Source organism: Orycteropus afer, unplaced genomic scaffold (assembly GCF_000298275.1).
Source record: "Orycteropus afer afer isolate SDZICR_OR568_19922 unplaced genomic scaffold, OryAfe1.0 scaffold00084, whole genome shotgun sequence".
Classification (NCBI taxonomy): domain Eukaryota; kingdom Metazoa; phylum Chordata; class Mammalia; order Tubulidentata; family Orycteropodidae; genus Orycteropus; species Orycteropus afer.
Genome location: NW_006921671.1, coordinates 7,783,873 through 7,801,724, shown reverse-complemented (window position 1 = coordinate 7,801,724; position 17,852 = coordinate 7,783,873). Strand labels below are relative to the sequence as shown.

At 39.2% G+C, this 17,852-nt stretch overlaps 1 protein-coding gene across 1 annotated transcript in view; it reads left to right on the top strand.

Annotated features, from left to right (window-relative positions):
* The window catches only part of RBMS1 (RNA binding motif single stranded interacting protein 1), a 151,888-nt gene that overhangs the window by 87,906 nt on the left and 46,130 nt on the right, over window positions 1-17,852 (top strand). The window contains exon 3 of the mRNA XM_007941834.2: window positions 7,187-7,278. Within this exon, the coding sequence (XP_007940025.2) occupies window positions 7,187-7,278 (92 nt within the window). The remainder of the gene's footprint in view (window positions 1-7,186; window positions 7,279-17,852) is intronic.

The following is a 17,852-nucleotide window of genomic DNA, read 5'->3' as shown; positions in this document are numbered from 1 at the left end:
GATTTTAAGCATGAAAAAAAAGGCAGGGGCGGGGGAGAAATTTCAACCAGGAACAGGGAAAAGAAAAAATGCTGAATATTAGGACCTGGGAGGGAAAGATTAAGAAGAAGAAGAAGAATGTCAAAAGTATTATTAATAATAGTTGTTTTAAAACAGAGAAATACAAGCAGACTAATCCAGAAAAACCCAAGGAGGGGTCGCTATGAGTCAGGGCTGACTCGAAGGCACATAACAACAACAACAGCAATCCAGAAAAAAGAAAGCGAAAAGAGAAAAAAAAAAAAAAAGAATCAGAGGACAGGGCAGGGCACCCAGGCTCCGTTTGAGCACACAGACTGTGATGGAGTTCCTGTGGGCCCAGAAAGCAGGTGGGAATGGGGGATGGCCACACCTCCGTTCACCAAGTGGGTGTGAGGTATAGGAGTAACAAGAGGAATGTCGTACCTTTTCAGTCTTGAGGGTTCGGAGTGTCCTTGGGATTGTTGGAAAGCAGAACGTATTCTCAAGCCCCAGGAATCTGCCAGAGCTCTGTCTCTTTAAATATCCAAAATAGTCAAGCTGCTTTTAATCCTTCAAAATGGTGGCCTCCTCCGGACCGGCAAAAGTCCACAGGTCAGCCCGCCTTTCTCTTCACCTTCTCCGTTTATTCCCCAGCCACCGTTCACAGTCCTCCGTGCAGTCCTTGGCTAGCAGGGTTGATTTTTTGGTTAATTCTTAGGTCCTACAACCACTCGGGAATCTCCAAGCTGTCTCTGCCGTCAGGATTGCTCAGGATCGCTGCCGGACCACAGCTCCATATGTCTCCTTTTTTGGTATTTTCATGCAAATTCTTCTGCTATTTGGGGTTTAGTCCACTTCTATATCCTTCCCTTCAAGGCTCAGGGATCCAGGATTATCTTCTGTATCTGTGTTAATTGGCTTCCCTTTTCTTTGTTAAAGAGGGTCTGTGCAGTGTTTCTGCCTAGTCGGCCATCTTTCCGGTGAAATTGTTGGAGTCTGTTGGCTAGGATTTTGTTGATGATTTTTTCATCTATATTCATGAAGGATATTGGTCTGTAGTTTTCCTTTGCCTGGTTTCGGTATCAAGGTTATGCTTGCTTCATAAAACAAATTTGGGAGGATTCCATCCTTTTCTATGTTTTGGAATAGTTTGAGTAGGATTGTTGTCAGTTGTTCTCTGAATGTTTGGTAGAATTCTCCTGTGAAATCGTCTGGGCCACGACTTTTTTTATGACCTGTTCAGTTTCTCCTTTTGTTATGGATCTGTTCAACTTTTTACCTCAGTCTGTGTTAGTTCAGGTTAAGTGGTAGGTAAGTTGTATGTTTCTAGAAATCTGAACATCTCTTCCAGGGTTTCAAATTTGCTGGAGTACAGTTCTTCATAGTATCCTGATATTAGCCTTTTCATTTCAGTTGGTTCTGTTGTGATGTGGCCCATTTAGTTTCTTATTCATGTTATTTGTATTCTTGCCCTCTTTTCCTTTGTTAAATTTGCTGCCAATGGTTTGATAATTTTATTAATCTTTTCAAAAAACCAACTTCTAGTCTTGTTGATTTTTTTCTATTGTCTTTCTATTTTCTGTTTCATTGATTTCAGCTCAAATCTTTATTACTTTCTTTCTTCTGGTGACTGTAAGCTTTTTTTTGCTGCTCTTTTTCTAATTGTTGGAGTTGTTGAATTAAGGTGTTGATTTTGGCTCTTCTTTTTTGATGTGTGCATTTATTGCTATAAATTGGACTCTGATCACTGCTTTTGCTTTGTCCCAAAGATTTTGGTATGTTGTGTTTTCATTCTCATTTGATTCAAGGAATTTTTTAATTTCATTTTTTGTTTTTTTCTATTACCTAGTCATTTTTGAGGAGGGTGTTGTTCAGTTTCCATGTGTTTGCTCTTTTTCATTGATCTTCCTATTTTTGATTTCTAATTTGATAGCATTGTGATCTGAGAAGATGCTTTGCAGTATTTCAATGTTTTTAAAAATATTGAAGCTTGCTTTATTGCCTAACAGATGGTCTGTCATGGAGAATGTCCCATGTGCACTGGAAAAGAATATGTATTATGCTGTTGTTGGATGAAGTGCTCTGTAGATGTCTGTAAGGTCAAGTTGGTTGGTTGTATTGTTTAGCTCTCCTGAATCTTTGTTGAATTTCTTTCCAGTTGTTCTGTCTTTCATTGAAAGTGGTGTATTAAAATCTCCCACTATGACTGTGAAATCATCTGTTTGCCTTTTCAATTCTGTTAAAGTCTGATTTGTGTATTTTGGGGCTCTTTCATTGAGTGCATAGATTGTTATTATTGTTGTGTCCTTACTATGTTCAGTTGATCATTTAATCATTATGTAATGGCCTTCCTTGTGCCATATGGTGGTTTTTGTCTTGAAGTCAATTTTATCAGAAATTAATATCGCCACTCGTGCTCTTTTATGGTTGCCACTTGCTTGATACATCTTTTTCCAACCTTTGATTTTTAGGCTATTTTTGTCTTTTGTCTCTAAGGTTTATCTCTTGTAGACAGCATATCAATGGGTTATGTTTTCTTATCCAGTCTGCAACTCTCCATCTCTTGAGTGGTGCATTTAATCCAATAACATTCAGTGTAATTATTGACAAGTTTGGTTGCTGTCATTTTGTTAGGTGTTTTTTCATGGTGTTCCTGGTTTCTTTGTTCCATGTAATTTTCTGTGCTGAGTTTGCTTTGTTTATGAATCTTGATATCATTACCTTCGTTGCTGTTGTTTTAGTATTTGCTAAATATTTGTGCTTGTCCTCTTTTTTTTATTGTGATGTGAAGGTTTATCATTTTTCTTTGAGGTTACATTGTGATTTATCATTTTCTCCCCGAGTTTAGAACACTCAATTCTATCTTGCAAATCTCTTGACTTCTTCACCACTTAGAAGTTCTGTAACTACACTGGTTTTTTCCCTCTTTTTGGTTTGTAGTTTTCCTCATTTGCCGATTGATGACTCTGGTTCCCTGTTTACAATCTTAGATACTTCCATAGCTGTGTGGGTTTCTAGGTTATGTCATCTTGTGTATTAATGGCTGGTTGTTGTTTGCTATTTTTGGTTCTCTGTTCAGAGGACTCGCATTAGTATCTCTTGTAAAGTTGGTCTGGTTTTGACAAATTCCCTTAATTTCTGCTTTCTGGAAATCTCATAATTTCACCATCATATTTGAGGGACAGTTTTGCCAGATAGATAATTCTTGGTTGTAAATTATTTCTCTTTCAGGGTTTTATATATACCTTCCCATTGCCTTTTCACTTGCATAGTTTTCTGCTGAGAAATCAGAGTTTATTCTTATTGGTTGTCCTTTGGAAGTAACTTTTTGTTTTTCCTGTGCTGCTTTCAGGATTCTTCTTTGTCTTTGGTTTTGGTAAGTTTGATGATGATATGTCTTGGTGATTTTCTTTTGGGGTCTATCCTGTTTTGGGTTCGTTGGACTTCTTGAATGGATATATTCTCATCTTTCATTGTATCAGGGAAGTTTTCCTCCAACAAATCTTCAACAGTTTTCTCTATGGTTTTCTTTTTCTCTTCCTATTCTGGAATTCCAATCACACATAGGTTACTCCTTTTGATGGTATCTCAGATGAACCTTAGGCTTTCTTCATTTTGTTTTGATCTTTTTTCTGATTGATCACTTTTCAAAGAAGTACTGAGATACTTGCCTTCAGTCTCGTTAATTCTGTCTTCCATTGATTCAGTTCTACTCCTTTGCCCTTCCAATGTGTTATCTATTTCTGAAAATTTAGTGTTAATCATCTGGATTTCTATGTGTAGGTTTTGTATCATTTCTTATTTTTCATTTATTTTGTCATTTTGTTCTTGTATTTTCTTCCAGAATTCTTCTTGGGTTTTCTGTGTGTTTTCCTTAATTTTGTCAGTGTTTTCCTTGATTTGTCTCTCAGTTCGTCGAAGGTACCTAAATAATAATTCTTTTGAATTCCTTATGAGGGAGTTCTAATGCTGCTTCTTTCTCAGGCATATGTTCTGGGTCTGTATCCTGCTCCCTTGTTTATCCCACTTTATCTTGCTGCTTTATGTGGACTGTGATGGTCTCTGAGACATTGTGACATTGTTGTATTTAGATCTCTGTTAACTGTTTGTGAACAGCAGCTAAAGGTGAGTCAGACTCTTCTTGGTGGTCATTTATCGTTGGCCAGTTGGTGGAGAAGGAAGTGGTGGCTCTCACTCAGTAAGTTGAGCTGTAGGAGGTACAGGTGTCGTGTCATTTGGGCACTGTTGCTGTCTCCCACCCAGACCAAAAAAAACATCAAAAAAAGTAAAAGCAGGTGGACAAAAACACCATATAAACACACAGGAACAGTCACCAAAAAAAATAAAAACCCCATAATATCTGGGGAGAGGGGAGTAAGATAAAAAAGGTAGAGTAGGAGAATAATGAAGAAAAAAATGGGAAAAATGCAAAAAGAAAAACAAGGAATGTGGTTAACCGTGAGAAAGAAAAAAATGGCAACCAGGAATGGGGAAGAGAGAAAAAGCTGAAAACCAGAACCTGGGAAGGGAAGAATAAAGAAGAATAATAATAAGGACAAAATTAATGATGATAATTTTAAAACAAAGGCAAACTAAAAAGGAGGGGAAAAAATGTGGGCAGGGCCGGGCCGGACACCCAGGCTCTGTCCAAGCACACAGACTGTGTTGGAATTCCTGCTGGCCCAGAAAGTAGGTGGGAATGAGGGATAGTCCTACCTCCTTTCACCAAGAGGTATGAGGTCTAAGAGTACCAAGGGGAATATCACACCTTTCCAGTCATTCGTGTCCTAAATGTCCTTGTGGTTCCTGGCAGGTGGAGCCTATTCTTAAGTCCATGGAATCTGGGAAAATCCTGTTGCTTTAAATATCCAAAATGGTCAAACAGCTTGTAAACATTCAAAATGGCTACACCCTCCAGACAGGCAAAAGTCCACAGCTCAGCCCGCCTTCCTCTTTACTGTATCCCCTTTTATTCACCATCCACCATGCAGTCCTCCATGCAGCCCTTGGCTAGCAGGGCCGATTTTTAGGTTTCTTCTTAGGTCCTAATGCCACTCGGCAATATCGGAGCTTTCCATGCCTTGAGGATCACTGACAGACTGCAGCTCCGTATGTCTCCTTTTTCATTATTTTCGTGCAGGTTCTTCTACTAGTTGGAGTTTACTTTACTTCTATATCCTTCCCTTCAAAGCTCAGGGCTCTAGGATTATCTTCTGTTTCTGTGTTGAATGGTTCCCCTTTTCTTTGTTGAAGAGGGTCTGTGCAGTCTGCCTGCCTATTCCACCATCTTACCAGAACCTCTCAAATTAGTGTGTCTTCAGAGTGTTGTATGTAAGCTTTCAAAGATGATTTCCAAATAACACCTAAAATATGTTTAACCTAATTTCTCACTTGATGATTGAGTAGCATTCTCTGCTATTTCTTGGATCAACCTTCTTTATTTTTTTCTGTCTAAACCTACCACCAGCCACTCCTCGGAAGCAAGGTTAGGCAATCTACTTCCATAGTGATATCACCTGGGAAACCCAAGGAGGGGTCTCTTTGAGTTGGATCTGACTCAGTGGCAATGACTTCGGTGTTTTTGTGTTTTGTTTTTGTTTTTGAAATCCAGTTAAACCTTATTTTAGCCCAATTTCAAGTAATGCAAGGAAGCTGTTTCTTGTTAAAACATCTATTTTGTAATCTGTAGACTTCTTCTCTTCCTTACAATTTATTCTGTTCCCAGGCTGTATTTTTGGTAGTATCACTGCAGAACTGAGCTTTGGACTATTTCTGAGTTTTCTGTTGGGTTTTTTGATGTTTATTTATCTGTCTGTATTGATACTAGTGCCATACTGCCTGAATTACTATTTCTTTGTATTACCTATAAATAAATGGTAGGGGGAGCCTCTCTCCTTTTTTTTTTTTCTTCTCTTTGTTTGCCTTCCTTTCCCTTCCCTTGCCATCCCTTCCTCTCCCCTCCCATTCCTGGTAACCAGTAAAGAAAATTTCCTTCCTCTTATATACAGCCTCCAACCAGGGCATTTCTTCTTCAAAATATTCTTACTCGTTTAAAATTAATTTTACAATTCTTGGTTTGAGTTCTGAGAAAAAGGTCTCTTAGTGTTTTGTCTGGTACCCTGGCTTTTTTAAAAAGTGTAGTAAATATAACTTTTCTCAGTAATTTTTAAGAGTTGTCACAGTAAAAAATCTGATTGTTCTATTTCAATACATTGGTGCCATAGGATCTGCTGAGATTCATGAAGCTGTTTGGACTTAAACTCTATGAGTCTTGTTCTTTGTTTAGTTTGTCTTTTTGTTACTTGTTACTAGTTTTCACTTCTAGATACCATTCCTATGCTTATTTTGTAGCAGTCTTACGCTATCCCATACTGTCCCCCCACCCCCATTTCCTGCTTTTGATTTGGTGTGGCCTGGGAAAGCAGATGACCAGCTTCTTAAAACAGTTTGTACAGCTATGGATAAATCGCTTTGTATCAGAACCTTTCTTAGGAGGTTGGGGTTTTGTTGTTTGGTTTTTTTTTTTTTTCATATTACAGGGCATGAACTGATGACACAGCTATTTTGGGTATCTGGAGGCATATTTTTTCCCCTTCTTTATTTTTGATAATAGTCTGTTTTGGTTGAATGAGTTTAAACTTTTAAAACAAGCACTAAAATTTAGATTATTTTATATTTTGAGTATGTAATGGTTTTACTTAAACTACTTTTTTTAAATGATTATACTTAAATTGCTTTATTTGAAAAATAGTCTACAAAAGAAACATAATACTTTGTTTCTGTCATCAGTAAGCTCAGTTGAATGATTTGATTCTTACCAAATCATTAAAATGCTGTTTCTCTGAAGTTGATTTTAGCTTTTTTTTTTTTTTTTTAACCTTGACTGGTAACTTAGATGTCATTTTTCTGTAACTGCAGGACACCTGAGGAAAAATCTTAAATAGGAAAAGGCTGGTTCTTTTTTTTTTCCTTCTCTACTTTGAAGGGAGGCTTTTCTAGCCAGTGACAGAAACTGAGGAGAAAGACTGAGGAGCTGCTGCATTGTGGCTGTTAGAGCCTGGGACCCATCAGGACAGGAGGGTTGTTGTCTTGTTGCCGGCATCAGAAGGAAAGTGGAATCATTCTTCTACTCCTTACATAATCATAAAGTAATGGCTTACAAAACTAAATGTGTTTTGCATTTCAGGTTATGGTTTTGTCGACTTTGACAGCCCTGCAGCAGCTCAGAAAGCTGTATCTGCCCTGAAGGCTAGTGGGGTTCAAGCTCAGATGGCAAAGGTGAGTTGCAAGCTCTGCAGTGTTGCTTTTTAAGCCTGACCCATCTACTTCCCGGTCACTCTTCACACAGTACCCTCCATCCCAGCTGGCTATGGTTACTTCAGGGCACTGGGCCCTCCCCTCCACATCCTCCCCAGCAGCTGTGGTGCCACAGACGAGTCCTCATAGTGTAATTTGTGAAGAAGAACTTTTAAACGTATAAAATAATATACAGTAAAGCATGGAATATCACCCGATTTTCTTGGGCAGTCACATATTTGTGGTTCTTTTAGACCTGTACTGTATTTTTGTTTTTTAAAAATTTTAGATGTTGGTGTTGAAGGATTAATAGAAAGAATATAGATAAATGTCAAAAAGTAGTTGTGTTTAGAATGTTGAATTTTGAAAGAATAGTAAGAATACTTAGCACATACATATGTATGTACAAATACTCATAGTTTATAAAGTAAATGTAAGCTACAGATGCTATTTCTTCTGCACAGTAGGCAAACATGTTTAGACATTGATCATTTATGGGATATAAATCTTAAAACTAGTTCTACAGTGACTTTATTCATCCTTGTTTCTGAAGAGCTTTTAACATCTAGATGAGAAATATTGGTAGAGAATCCTTCCAAAAAAGAAATCTTCCTGAATGTTCCAGGATAATAAAATGTAGACCATCTGTTTCGTAATGTATATTTTAGCATAGGACATGTGGATATTAATTAATTGTTGTTGTTGTTGTTGTTGTTGTTATGTGCCTTCAAGTCGGACCCGACTCATAGATATGTTTTCCTTGAATACGTCTGTCTTGTGATAGTTTTTACTCTAAGATTTTTACCTGTAATTTCTTAATTTATGAATGCAAATGGAATTGACCAATCATTGTTGTTCTTTTACTGTTAGTGTTAGCTTTTTATCATCAAAGATAAGACATTTTAAGATGCTTAGTCTCTTTTTCAAGGATCTCTGGTGATGTAGTGGTTAAGGCATCATTTGGCTGCTAAACAAAAGGTCAGTGGTTCAAACCCACCAGCCACTCCACAGAAAAAAGATGAGGCGGTCTGCTTCCATACCCAATAGGGGTCACTGTGAGTCGGAATTGACTCAGTGGCAGTGAGTTTGAGATTGTTTTGAGTTCCTTTTTCAAAATTAATAAATACTTTAGATAGACTTAGTGAACTTGGGAAAGTTGGCTTCACGTGATCGAAATCTCTGTTATTGTTGTTGTTGTTTGCCGTCAAGTCGACCCCGAAATCACTAGTTAGATGAAATTGTAGTTCTTAAAGCTGACGGAACCTCACATTGTCTGGTCCAATGCACTGCATTCAGATAGGTATGATTTTTTTATTAAAAAGAATTAAGATTCCAAGAAGAGCATAACCTTGAAATGGCACGCATCCCTTAAGTATTTACATTCTGAAACAGACATTATCATTACCCAGTAAATACTTGATGCTTGATTGGTCTAGGAGTCATTATTGACTAAATTGATATTTATGTGTCATTCTTTATTACCTGGTACTAATATCATAATACCTAGTACATACAATGCAGTTATAAAGATATTCATGTCACTATGTAGATTTTTTTTTTTTTTTTTTTGCCTGCCCATGGTCCTTCTTGGCTACAGATGCTATTTCAATTGCTATGGAAAATATTGCCAAGCCTGAAAATCAGAAATTTGATATTTTGAATATTCTATTCAAAACACCAATACTTTTATATCATCTGTCTTGAAATACAGAGGAAAGTAATTTTATCCTGTTCTCTGATGCTTCTAAATAGTAGAACATGATCATATCCTGACAGACATCCACATTTCCCTCAGAAGGGTTCTAGAAGTTAAAGGACTATGGTAAAGAGATAAGACCTGCTAAGATCTTAAGGCTTCTAAAGGACAGGTTTGCAGCTACTGGGGTAGAAATTAACCTTGAATAAAAGAATCAGTGTAAATAAAGATTTTAACAATTAATGAAAGGGATCACCTTCCTAAAGCAGTTCTTGACTTTTAATATTTCTAAAGCTTTCGATTATGTTGGATTTGTTTTAAATTTTCTTAAGCTACAGTGTAAAAATTTTAAATAAACAGTAACTTTAGGTATTAAGCACTGTAATATTTCAGGTTATTGTCTATAGTATAGAGCAGTTCCCCACGGAATTGTTGAAAGACAATGATTTCTGAGATTTTAAATATATGGATTGTGAATATGCAATAACCTGCTTTACATAAAGATATGAAGACTGTTAAATCCAGCTCTGCAAATAGAGTGTGAGCATATAAGCAGGGCTTTTAGGGCTCAATCAGAAAACAGCTGTTCTTTCTTCCCCTCTGGCCATTCCAGCTCACCCCCTGAAGCTCCTGATTCCTTCTCCTCAGATAAAATCCAAAGTAGCTCCTGTAACTTTTCTGGCCTCTCTCAGGCAATAGTCTGTAATCACTTTTTTTGTTTTATATCTTTCTGGTTAATTTGGTAGAATGCCTCTTGATTTTTCAAGTTTAAATTTCATCTCTCTCAATATATTTTCAGCCATTCCTATATAGGAAGGAAAAAGTATATTTATATTATGCAAACTCAATACAGTATTTTAAACAAGAGATTGTATGGGAAACATCTCAAGTTACATTCCACATAACAGTTCGTAGAATGTTGGAATTGTGTGTAGAGGTTTTGAAAACTGTGCTGAGAGTCAAGTCAACAAAAGGGATTTGCATCTCTGATGTTGCTGGTGTCTAGAGACATCATAACCCACAAAGCAACTGTTTGTTAACAGCCATAACGATTATCTGGTGATCAGTAAGCAATGTTTTAAAAGTTTGCATTCCAACATTACTTGTGTGTGTGTGTGTGTGTGTGTAGATACAGTTACATCATATAAAATTAATTAGGGTTGTGATCGATGTATAACAGCTTATAATTTGATCAGGAAGCATTGTATTAAAAATTTGTACTCTAACATCATCATTGATTATGTGTATGTACGTACACATATGTAGTGTGTGTGTGTGTGTGTGTGTGTGTAGATAGAGTTACAGTTTATGAAATTAATTGAGGTTATGCACAATGTATAACAGATTATAATTATCCTACTTAAAATAATGCCAAACAGGCTACTGGTTAACATTTTGGTACCAAATGTCTGATTTTCAAGAACAGATTACTGATGTTGTGTGTGATGCCTATAATTTAAATGTCCAATCCATTTTATTTGGCAAAATTCTCATGTAGTGTTAAAGCTTCTTCCTTCCCCAGCTCTCAGGTCTGCTCCCAGTAGCAACCTACAGAGGGATGGGAGCATATGTTATTTTCATTCCTGTTTCCCAAACTTGTGGTTTTCCCACTGCTCCCTCAGCTTACTGGCTGTGGTTTCTAACCTCTCCAGTGTCAGAGCAGGCAGTAAAGGATGAGAAAGTTCTTTCTTAACCTGTTAATAATGTCTGGTGTGGCTTTCTCTGGCCAAGTGGAAAGCTGAGGCTTTTTCACACATGACATGCTTTGTGAGTTTTTTGGAATCTCTACCCTCTCTCCCAAAATGATGGGTTAGGAGGTCTTTCCTCTGTAGTTCCTTGAAGCCAGGGGTTGCATATCCTTTGGATGCGATCCTCAGCTCATATAATCTAATGGTCTATATCTTCACCGTTTTCTTTTAGGATTTCTTTACTCTTAAGGTAGCCTTCTTGAGAGGATCTAACACAACCTTGGGCCGAGTCAGCCTTGTGTGGCCCTTATCTGATCTACCTTTGCCAGCTTTCAGTAGGAAAGTAGTTGCTTCCCAACCATACTTATAGCCCAGTTCAACCAGCCTTTTGCCTTTGTCATTCGTCTGGTTTAAGTTGGTCATAAATCTACTCTCTCTGTCCAGTGCACTGAGCTCTGTGAGACATAAATCAAGCTTCCTGGCTGGTCTATTGAAACTCCTCTTGCTGACTGGAAGTGATAGGGAAGCATTCCACATGGTGAGACTCAGAACACATTAGCATTTCTTTCCAAATAAAGTGCTCATTCTCAGCCTGCCAATCTCTTATAGACAGGAGGTAGATGTGGTCAGCTAACCAGCTCAACCCAGTTCTCAGCCAGCTCCTAGGGAGGCTCTCTTCAGGTGGCCTAGCTTCTCACTTTTGAAGATGCAAGTACCTGACATACTGTTTTGTGCCCTCTGCTGAAACAGAGTTGAAAGAGGAATGTTTTCTGAATCTAAGACAGATGGCAGAGGTCTTTAATATTAGAGTGGCATCATGAGCACTTAGCTAGGCATCATTCTTTCAGATGCCTTTAATACTAAGCAGCATAGTATATTAAATGTATGCTGTTCTAAAGAAGTTTTAGGAGCTCTAAAAGCACTTGGCCTAAGGCACTTGACTGCTAAACAGAAGGCTGGTGGTTCATACCCACCAGCAACTCCTCGGAAGGAAGATTGGGCAATCTACTTCCGTAGTGATACCGCCTCAGAAACCTAAGGACGGGTTGTGATGAGTCGGATCCTAGAAGCCAGAGGTTGCATATCCTTTGGATGCTGTCCTCAGCTCGTGTAATCTAATGATCTATCTTTACCTTTTTCTTTTGGGATTTCTCTTATAACAATGAGTTTTGTTTTTGGTTTTTAAAGAAGTCTTTATGATGCATTTAGTCAAAACTGGATTCAGCGTGGATTGGATCACTATATGTCATGTCAGCAGTGCTCTTTGAATATCAGCTTTCCCATGAGTTGATAATGAGCACTGTTCAAAGACCTCCTTAGGAAGCTTGATACTATAAGTTGGCAAGGGAAAAAGGATCCCTTCCTACATTGTCTGAAGGAGAGGAACAGTACACAGGCTCAGAGACTCTGGCATTATGCCAATAGTCTGCACATTATTAATTTCTTCAAGTTCCTATAGCATGACTTCATCAGGGCACTCATATGGACAGAACTCAATTAAATACAATTTTTGTATGTTCCTTTCTTAAGTGTCAATATCTGCCCAAGCATGGAACAAAGTTTCTCTCTCACTTAATTTTCCAAAAGGTCCAATGCTATTCTTATTTAGGTGGAACTAGGCAGATGTTCCAAATACATGCATTTTCAAGACAAAGACTCGAGGTCTATGAAAAGAAAAGAAACTGAAATAAGCAGCTAAAAAGATATAAAACTATAGCCATCATTGGTGATATCTGTTAACAGAGTGACGTCTGTAGGCCTTCAGCACCTCTTAAGGCCTGCTGAGAGTCAGCAGATCATCTATCATATGTTATTTGTCTGCGGGTATACCTGCACATTTTTTTTCAGTAAATAAGCAAGCATTTCAAGCAGGAATTTAATCCCCCTTCCACACACACAGGTCCACCATGCTCCAAGCAGTTTGTAGTTGCATGCCTGTGAGCAGCTATCCGTTGATTGGTGAACCTATTCAGTACAAGAGAAAACAGATGTCTGGTTCTCCTGCCAAGTCCCTTTCTTGCATTTTAGGAACCATTCCACACGCACAAAGAGGTTTTGTTAATATCTTTCAGATGATGACTGAGTGCTTTACATTACGCAGGACCTCCAAGCCCCACTTTTCTACTCAAGTGAACATTAGTAGCCATTTATCCATCTCACAGCCAGTGTGGGATCTAGTTTTCTACTTGTTAGAGAAGCCATTGAACCCTTTTTGTGCCCACAGACATAAAAAGGCTCATGGGCCCCTTTGTATATTTGGCCACCCATAATTTACAGCATTGTTTTTTAAGACACAGCATTGTATGTAATAAAACAGAGTGTGGAGATCACAGATTTTAAAGAGATTAAATTATTCTCATTCAAGAACTCCTCCCCAGTTACTTACAAGTATGGCATGCCCCATTCACTTTGAATATATGATAATTACAATGCATGGACACTTTGAGGATTAGATAGTTTTATGGCCAGGGCTGCCAACTTGTAGTTTCTTCTTCCTTTTATTGGGGGAAGGGGGTTAATTTTAAAATTACTGCAACTTTGTGGGCAACATATGCAAGGCAGATTGAACATTAGAAAAGAAAGATAAATAAATAGCATTAGCTATAGAGGTTATCCTAAATAGAGAAACTCAGTTGACTAGGGTTGTTGCTATTGAAAGCAAATGCATTGAAATCATAGGAAATATGTACCTGTATTTAGTCTATCTCTGTTGCTATGTCAAAGAATGGTTTGAGCACTCAGTTTCTTTCAGGATTCTGATTTTAGCAGTTACTGATATTTTTTTCCCTCACTTGGTAAACTTTCAAGTTGAATGAAGACTAAAGAATCTGTAATACCAAACCAACCAAACTCATTACCTTCAAATCAGATCCGACTCATAGCGACCCTCCTTTAGGTTTCCAAGGCAGTATCACTACAGAAGTAGATTGCCCAATCTTCCTTCCGAGGAGTGGCTGGTGGGTTTGAATCACCAGCTTTCTGGTTAGTGGTCAGATGCCTTAGGCACTATGCCACCAGAGCTCCCAAAGAATCCATAATACGTATGTGAATAATATATCTGAAAAAAAATATTAAACATAAAAACATTGCTATCATGTCCATTTTGACTCATAGAGAACACTGTTACAGAGTAGATCTGCTGCATGGGGATTTCCTAGCCGTAACCAGGCATTTCTTCTGTGGTGCCTCTGGTTGTGTTCAGACTGTCTTTCGGTTAATAGCTGGGAGCAAACCAGTTGTGCCACCCAGGAACCTACTTTAATAATAGAAGGAACTAAAACACAGATTGTTGTTGTTGTTGTTATTTGCCATTGAGTCGGCCTCGACTCATAGCGACCCCTCCTTGGGTTTCCGAGGCAGTATCACTACGGAAGTAGGAATGCCCAACCTTCCTTCCGAGGAGTGGCTGGTGGGTTTGAACCACCAGCCTTCTGGTCAGGGCTGACTCGACGGCACATAACAACAACAAAACACAGATTAGAAAGTATTTATTCCTACATTTTCAACCCCTTTATTAAATATTTCACAAATTCTCCTATGAGCATTCTTAAATATTAGTAATTTAGTTTTTCTATAATTATTATTTAAAAAGAAAGCACGTAGTATTTATGATATATGCTTTTTATGTAACATTTTTCTTAGCACCATATATTTGTCCAAAGAGTGTTTTAATGCCCTTTAATTAGGGAGCAGCAAGCTTTAGTCTGACTGTGACTACAGTGTAGTAAATTCCATGGTATGACTTGTCTAGCCATACTCTATGTGTAACTCCCCCTTTGCCACGAGTAGCTGATTATTAAAATTACCCACCTGGTGTATTTCTGTTGGAGCAGCAGGAAGCAATCTTCTGGGAAGTTTGCTCACTCTCAGGTGTTGTTCTGGTTACCTAGTGCTGCTCTGACAGAAATATACCACAAATGGGATAGCCTTAACAAACAGGAGTTTATCTATACAATTTGGAGCCTTTAAGTCCAAATTCAAAATGCTGAGCTCTAGAGGCTGGGTGAAAGCCCCTCAACTTTGGGATCCAGCTCTGCCTCCTGCTCCCAGCCCACAGAAGCTAGAGGCTTTTCTTCACTCAGACAGCTGCTGGCTGCTGAGGCTGAGAAGCCCCAAAGTAGACAAGTAAAAAAGGCACAGTCCCAATATTACCAAACTACATGGCAGGCCATTAACTTAAGTCCATTGTAAGTCCCAGGGTTGACAGAGCATAGCAGGCTGCTGAGCAACGACATGGCTACATGCAGGGTCCAAGCGTGCCATATACTAGAGACCTTTCTCAAAGCTTCTCCTTATACACAGGAAGCAGACCACATACCCAAAGGCAGCTACTCAGCTGCTCATAGTAGATTCCACCATGGAGTTGATTACCAGTCTCATCATGGGGAATACTACATCCCGCTGCCCAGCCACTCAACCAGGTCTAGCCAAGTTGACATACAAACATAACCATCACAGTTGTGTAGAATTCTAATGTTGGGATTGATTAGTTCAGACACTCTGGCAGACTTGAAAAGAGCTCTCCTGCAGGCAGGAGGAAGTCTCTCTGACTGACAGCTGAGAAAGATGTGCTGCTGAGAGTAACACACTTGCTGAGAGATGGGAGAGAGAGACACACACACTACTGAGAGAGAGACGTGCTACTAAGAGATGGCCAGCTGGTAGAGACTGAGCATGTTCCTGAACTTGGAACTGTAGCCTGTTGCTACCCTAATAAACCCATAATATGTGAGTTGTGTGTGGCCACTGAAGTGAATTATCGAACTCTCGAACTCAGTAGAGAGGTGGTGGGTGCAATGGGAAGAATGGTTGGTGTCAAGCTTAGTAAGAGGGCTGGGGGGCAGGTGGCATGTCTGGCCTCATGGAAAGAGACCTTGGGCTGCTGATGGTGATTCTGTCCTCCTCTTGTGTAGTTAGAAGAAGTCAGAAGATGCTACCTCCTTGCCCCTTTAGCACTGACTAAGCATGGTTCAGAACACTTTCTAGTAAGATAAGTTTGATTATATCACTTCCCTTTTTCATGCCTCCAGAAGCTCCCTACTTTCCAGAGAGTGGCTTCCAAACTACTTATTACGTGGACTACAGTTCCTTCTCCTACCACTTCCCCTCACCCACCAGAGTACTTGAAATCACAAGATAAACATTGCTTATCTTCTTAGAATGTGTTTTAGTTGAAAGTATTGAATCTGAGACATTGTTTCTATATTAATACAAACCCAGATAGGGAGTAGATTGCAAAATTTGCATGACTTTTTAAAGATAAAACACGAGACTTCAAGGAAATTTTGCAGCATTAGCAAGGCTGTCTTGGCCATTGCCTGCAGACTCTTTGAGATATATATTTGGTCTCCTTTGCTGTTAGCACTGCTTAAATAGAAAAATTTGAGAAGTAATGACTGGAAACTAAAATCAAACTCCTAAAATAGCCTTTCGCGATTTAATTTAGGCTTCATGGTTTGTGCTTCTTCCTCAAGTCCCAGCTCAATGTCATGCCCTCTGACAAGTCTTCCCAAATCTCCTTAAAGCAAGCTTCCCTGTATGTCTTCTCACTGTGATTCATGCCCATTTCAGTTATTTCTATTACCAGTGTGTCTATAACTAAAAGCTTCTGGAAGACAAGACTTGAGTCATAATTATTTTGTAAGGACCTCCATTGCCATCAAGTTGATTGTCATTGTCCTAGAGGACACAGTAGAACTGTCCCATGGTGTTTCCAAGAAGCAGACTGCCACATCTTTTTCCCTGGAATGGTGGGTGGGTTCAAATCACCAGTCTTTCAGTTGGTAGCTCAGTGCTTGCTTAAACACCGCACCACTATTGTAGTTATCTCACCAGCCACTCCTGGGAAGGAAGGTTGGGCAATCCTACTTCCGTAGTGATACTGCCTCAGAAACCCAACGGAGGGGTCGCTATGAGTCAGGGCTGACTCGACGGCACATAACAACAACAACAACAACAGTGCTGTTATAACAAAAATACCATTGAATGGGTGGCTTTAACAAACAGAAATTTATTTTCTCACAGAATTGGAGGCTGAAAGCCCAAATTCAGGATGCTGGCTCTAGAGGAAGTCTTTCTTTCTGTTGGCTCTGGGGGAAGGTCCTTACTCCTTGGCTTCTTGGTGATCTTCACGTGGCGTGGTGTCTTTCTTCTATCTCTGCTCGCTCACTTGTTTGTTTCATCCCTTTTATACCTCAAAAGAGACTGATTTAAAACACATCCTACACTAAATACTGTCTCACTAAGAGCAAAGAAAACCCGTTCCCAAATGGTATTATAGATACAGGGGTTAGGATTTACAAAACGTATTTTTTGGAGACACAATTCCATAATAACACATACAGTCTTGCACACCAGGAAAGTGTCAGAGCCTTGGGAGGTGTGGTAGTTAAATTTGTGTGTCAACTTGACTGGGCCTAGTTGAGTGGTTGGGCAGCTGTTGGTAGTTATTCCCCATGATGAGACTGGTAATCAACTCCATGGTGGAATATATTGGAGCAACTGAGTAGCTTCTTTAAGGATGTGATCTGCTTCCCATGTATAAGAAGCAGCTTTGGAAATGGTCTCTAGTTTATGGCATGCTTGAACCCTGCATGTAGCCATGTCGTTCAGCAGCCTGCTGTGCTCTGCCAGCCTTGAGACTTTCAATGGACTTGAATCAATGGCCTGCCACGTAGTTTGGTAACATCAGGACTGTGCCTTTTTATTTGTCAACCTTGGGTTTGTCAGCCTCAGCAGCCAGCAGCTGAGTGAAGTAAAACCTCCAGCTTCAGGGGACTGGGAGCAGGAGGCGCAGAGCTAAAGCTCAAGGTTGAAAGGCTTTCACCGAGCCCCCAGAGCCTGGCCCTTTGAACTTGGACTTAAAGCCTCCAAACTGTGAAAGAATAAACTCCTGTTTCTTGAAGCCATCCCATTTGTGGTATATTCTTGTCAAAGTGGCACTAGGTAATCAGAAAAGGAGGTTAGGGCCATAATGAGATGACTAATGGAGAAACTTTGTTATTCACTGGGTGAAGTTGATGGAGGTGGTAGGTGAAGTGGAAATAAGGAGATAAGACTTGATTTCTCAGACATAGAGAAGTACATGGGAGGTACAGACAACAAAGATGAACCCTTTTGCACATACAGTACTGCATTGTCAGTGAAGGCAAACATGGGTATATGGGTGGATA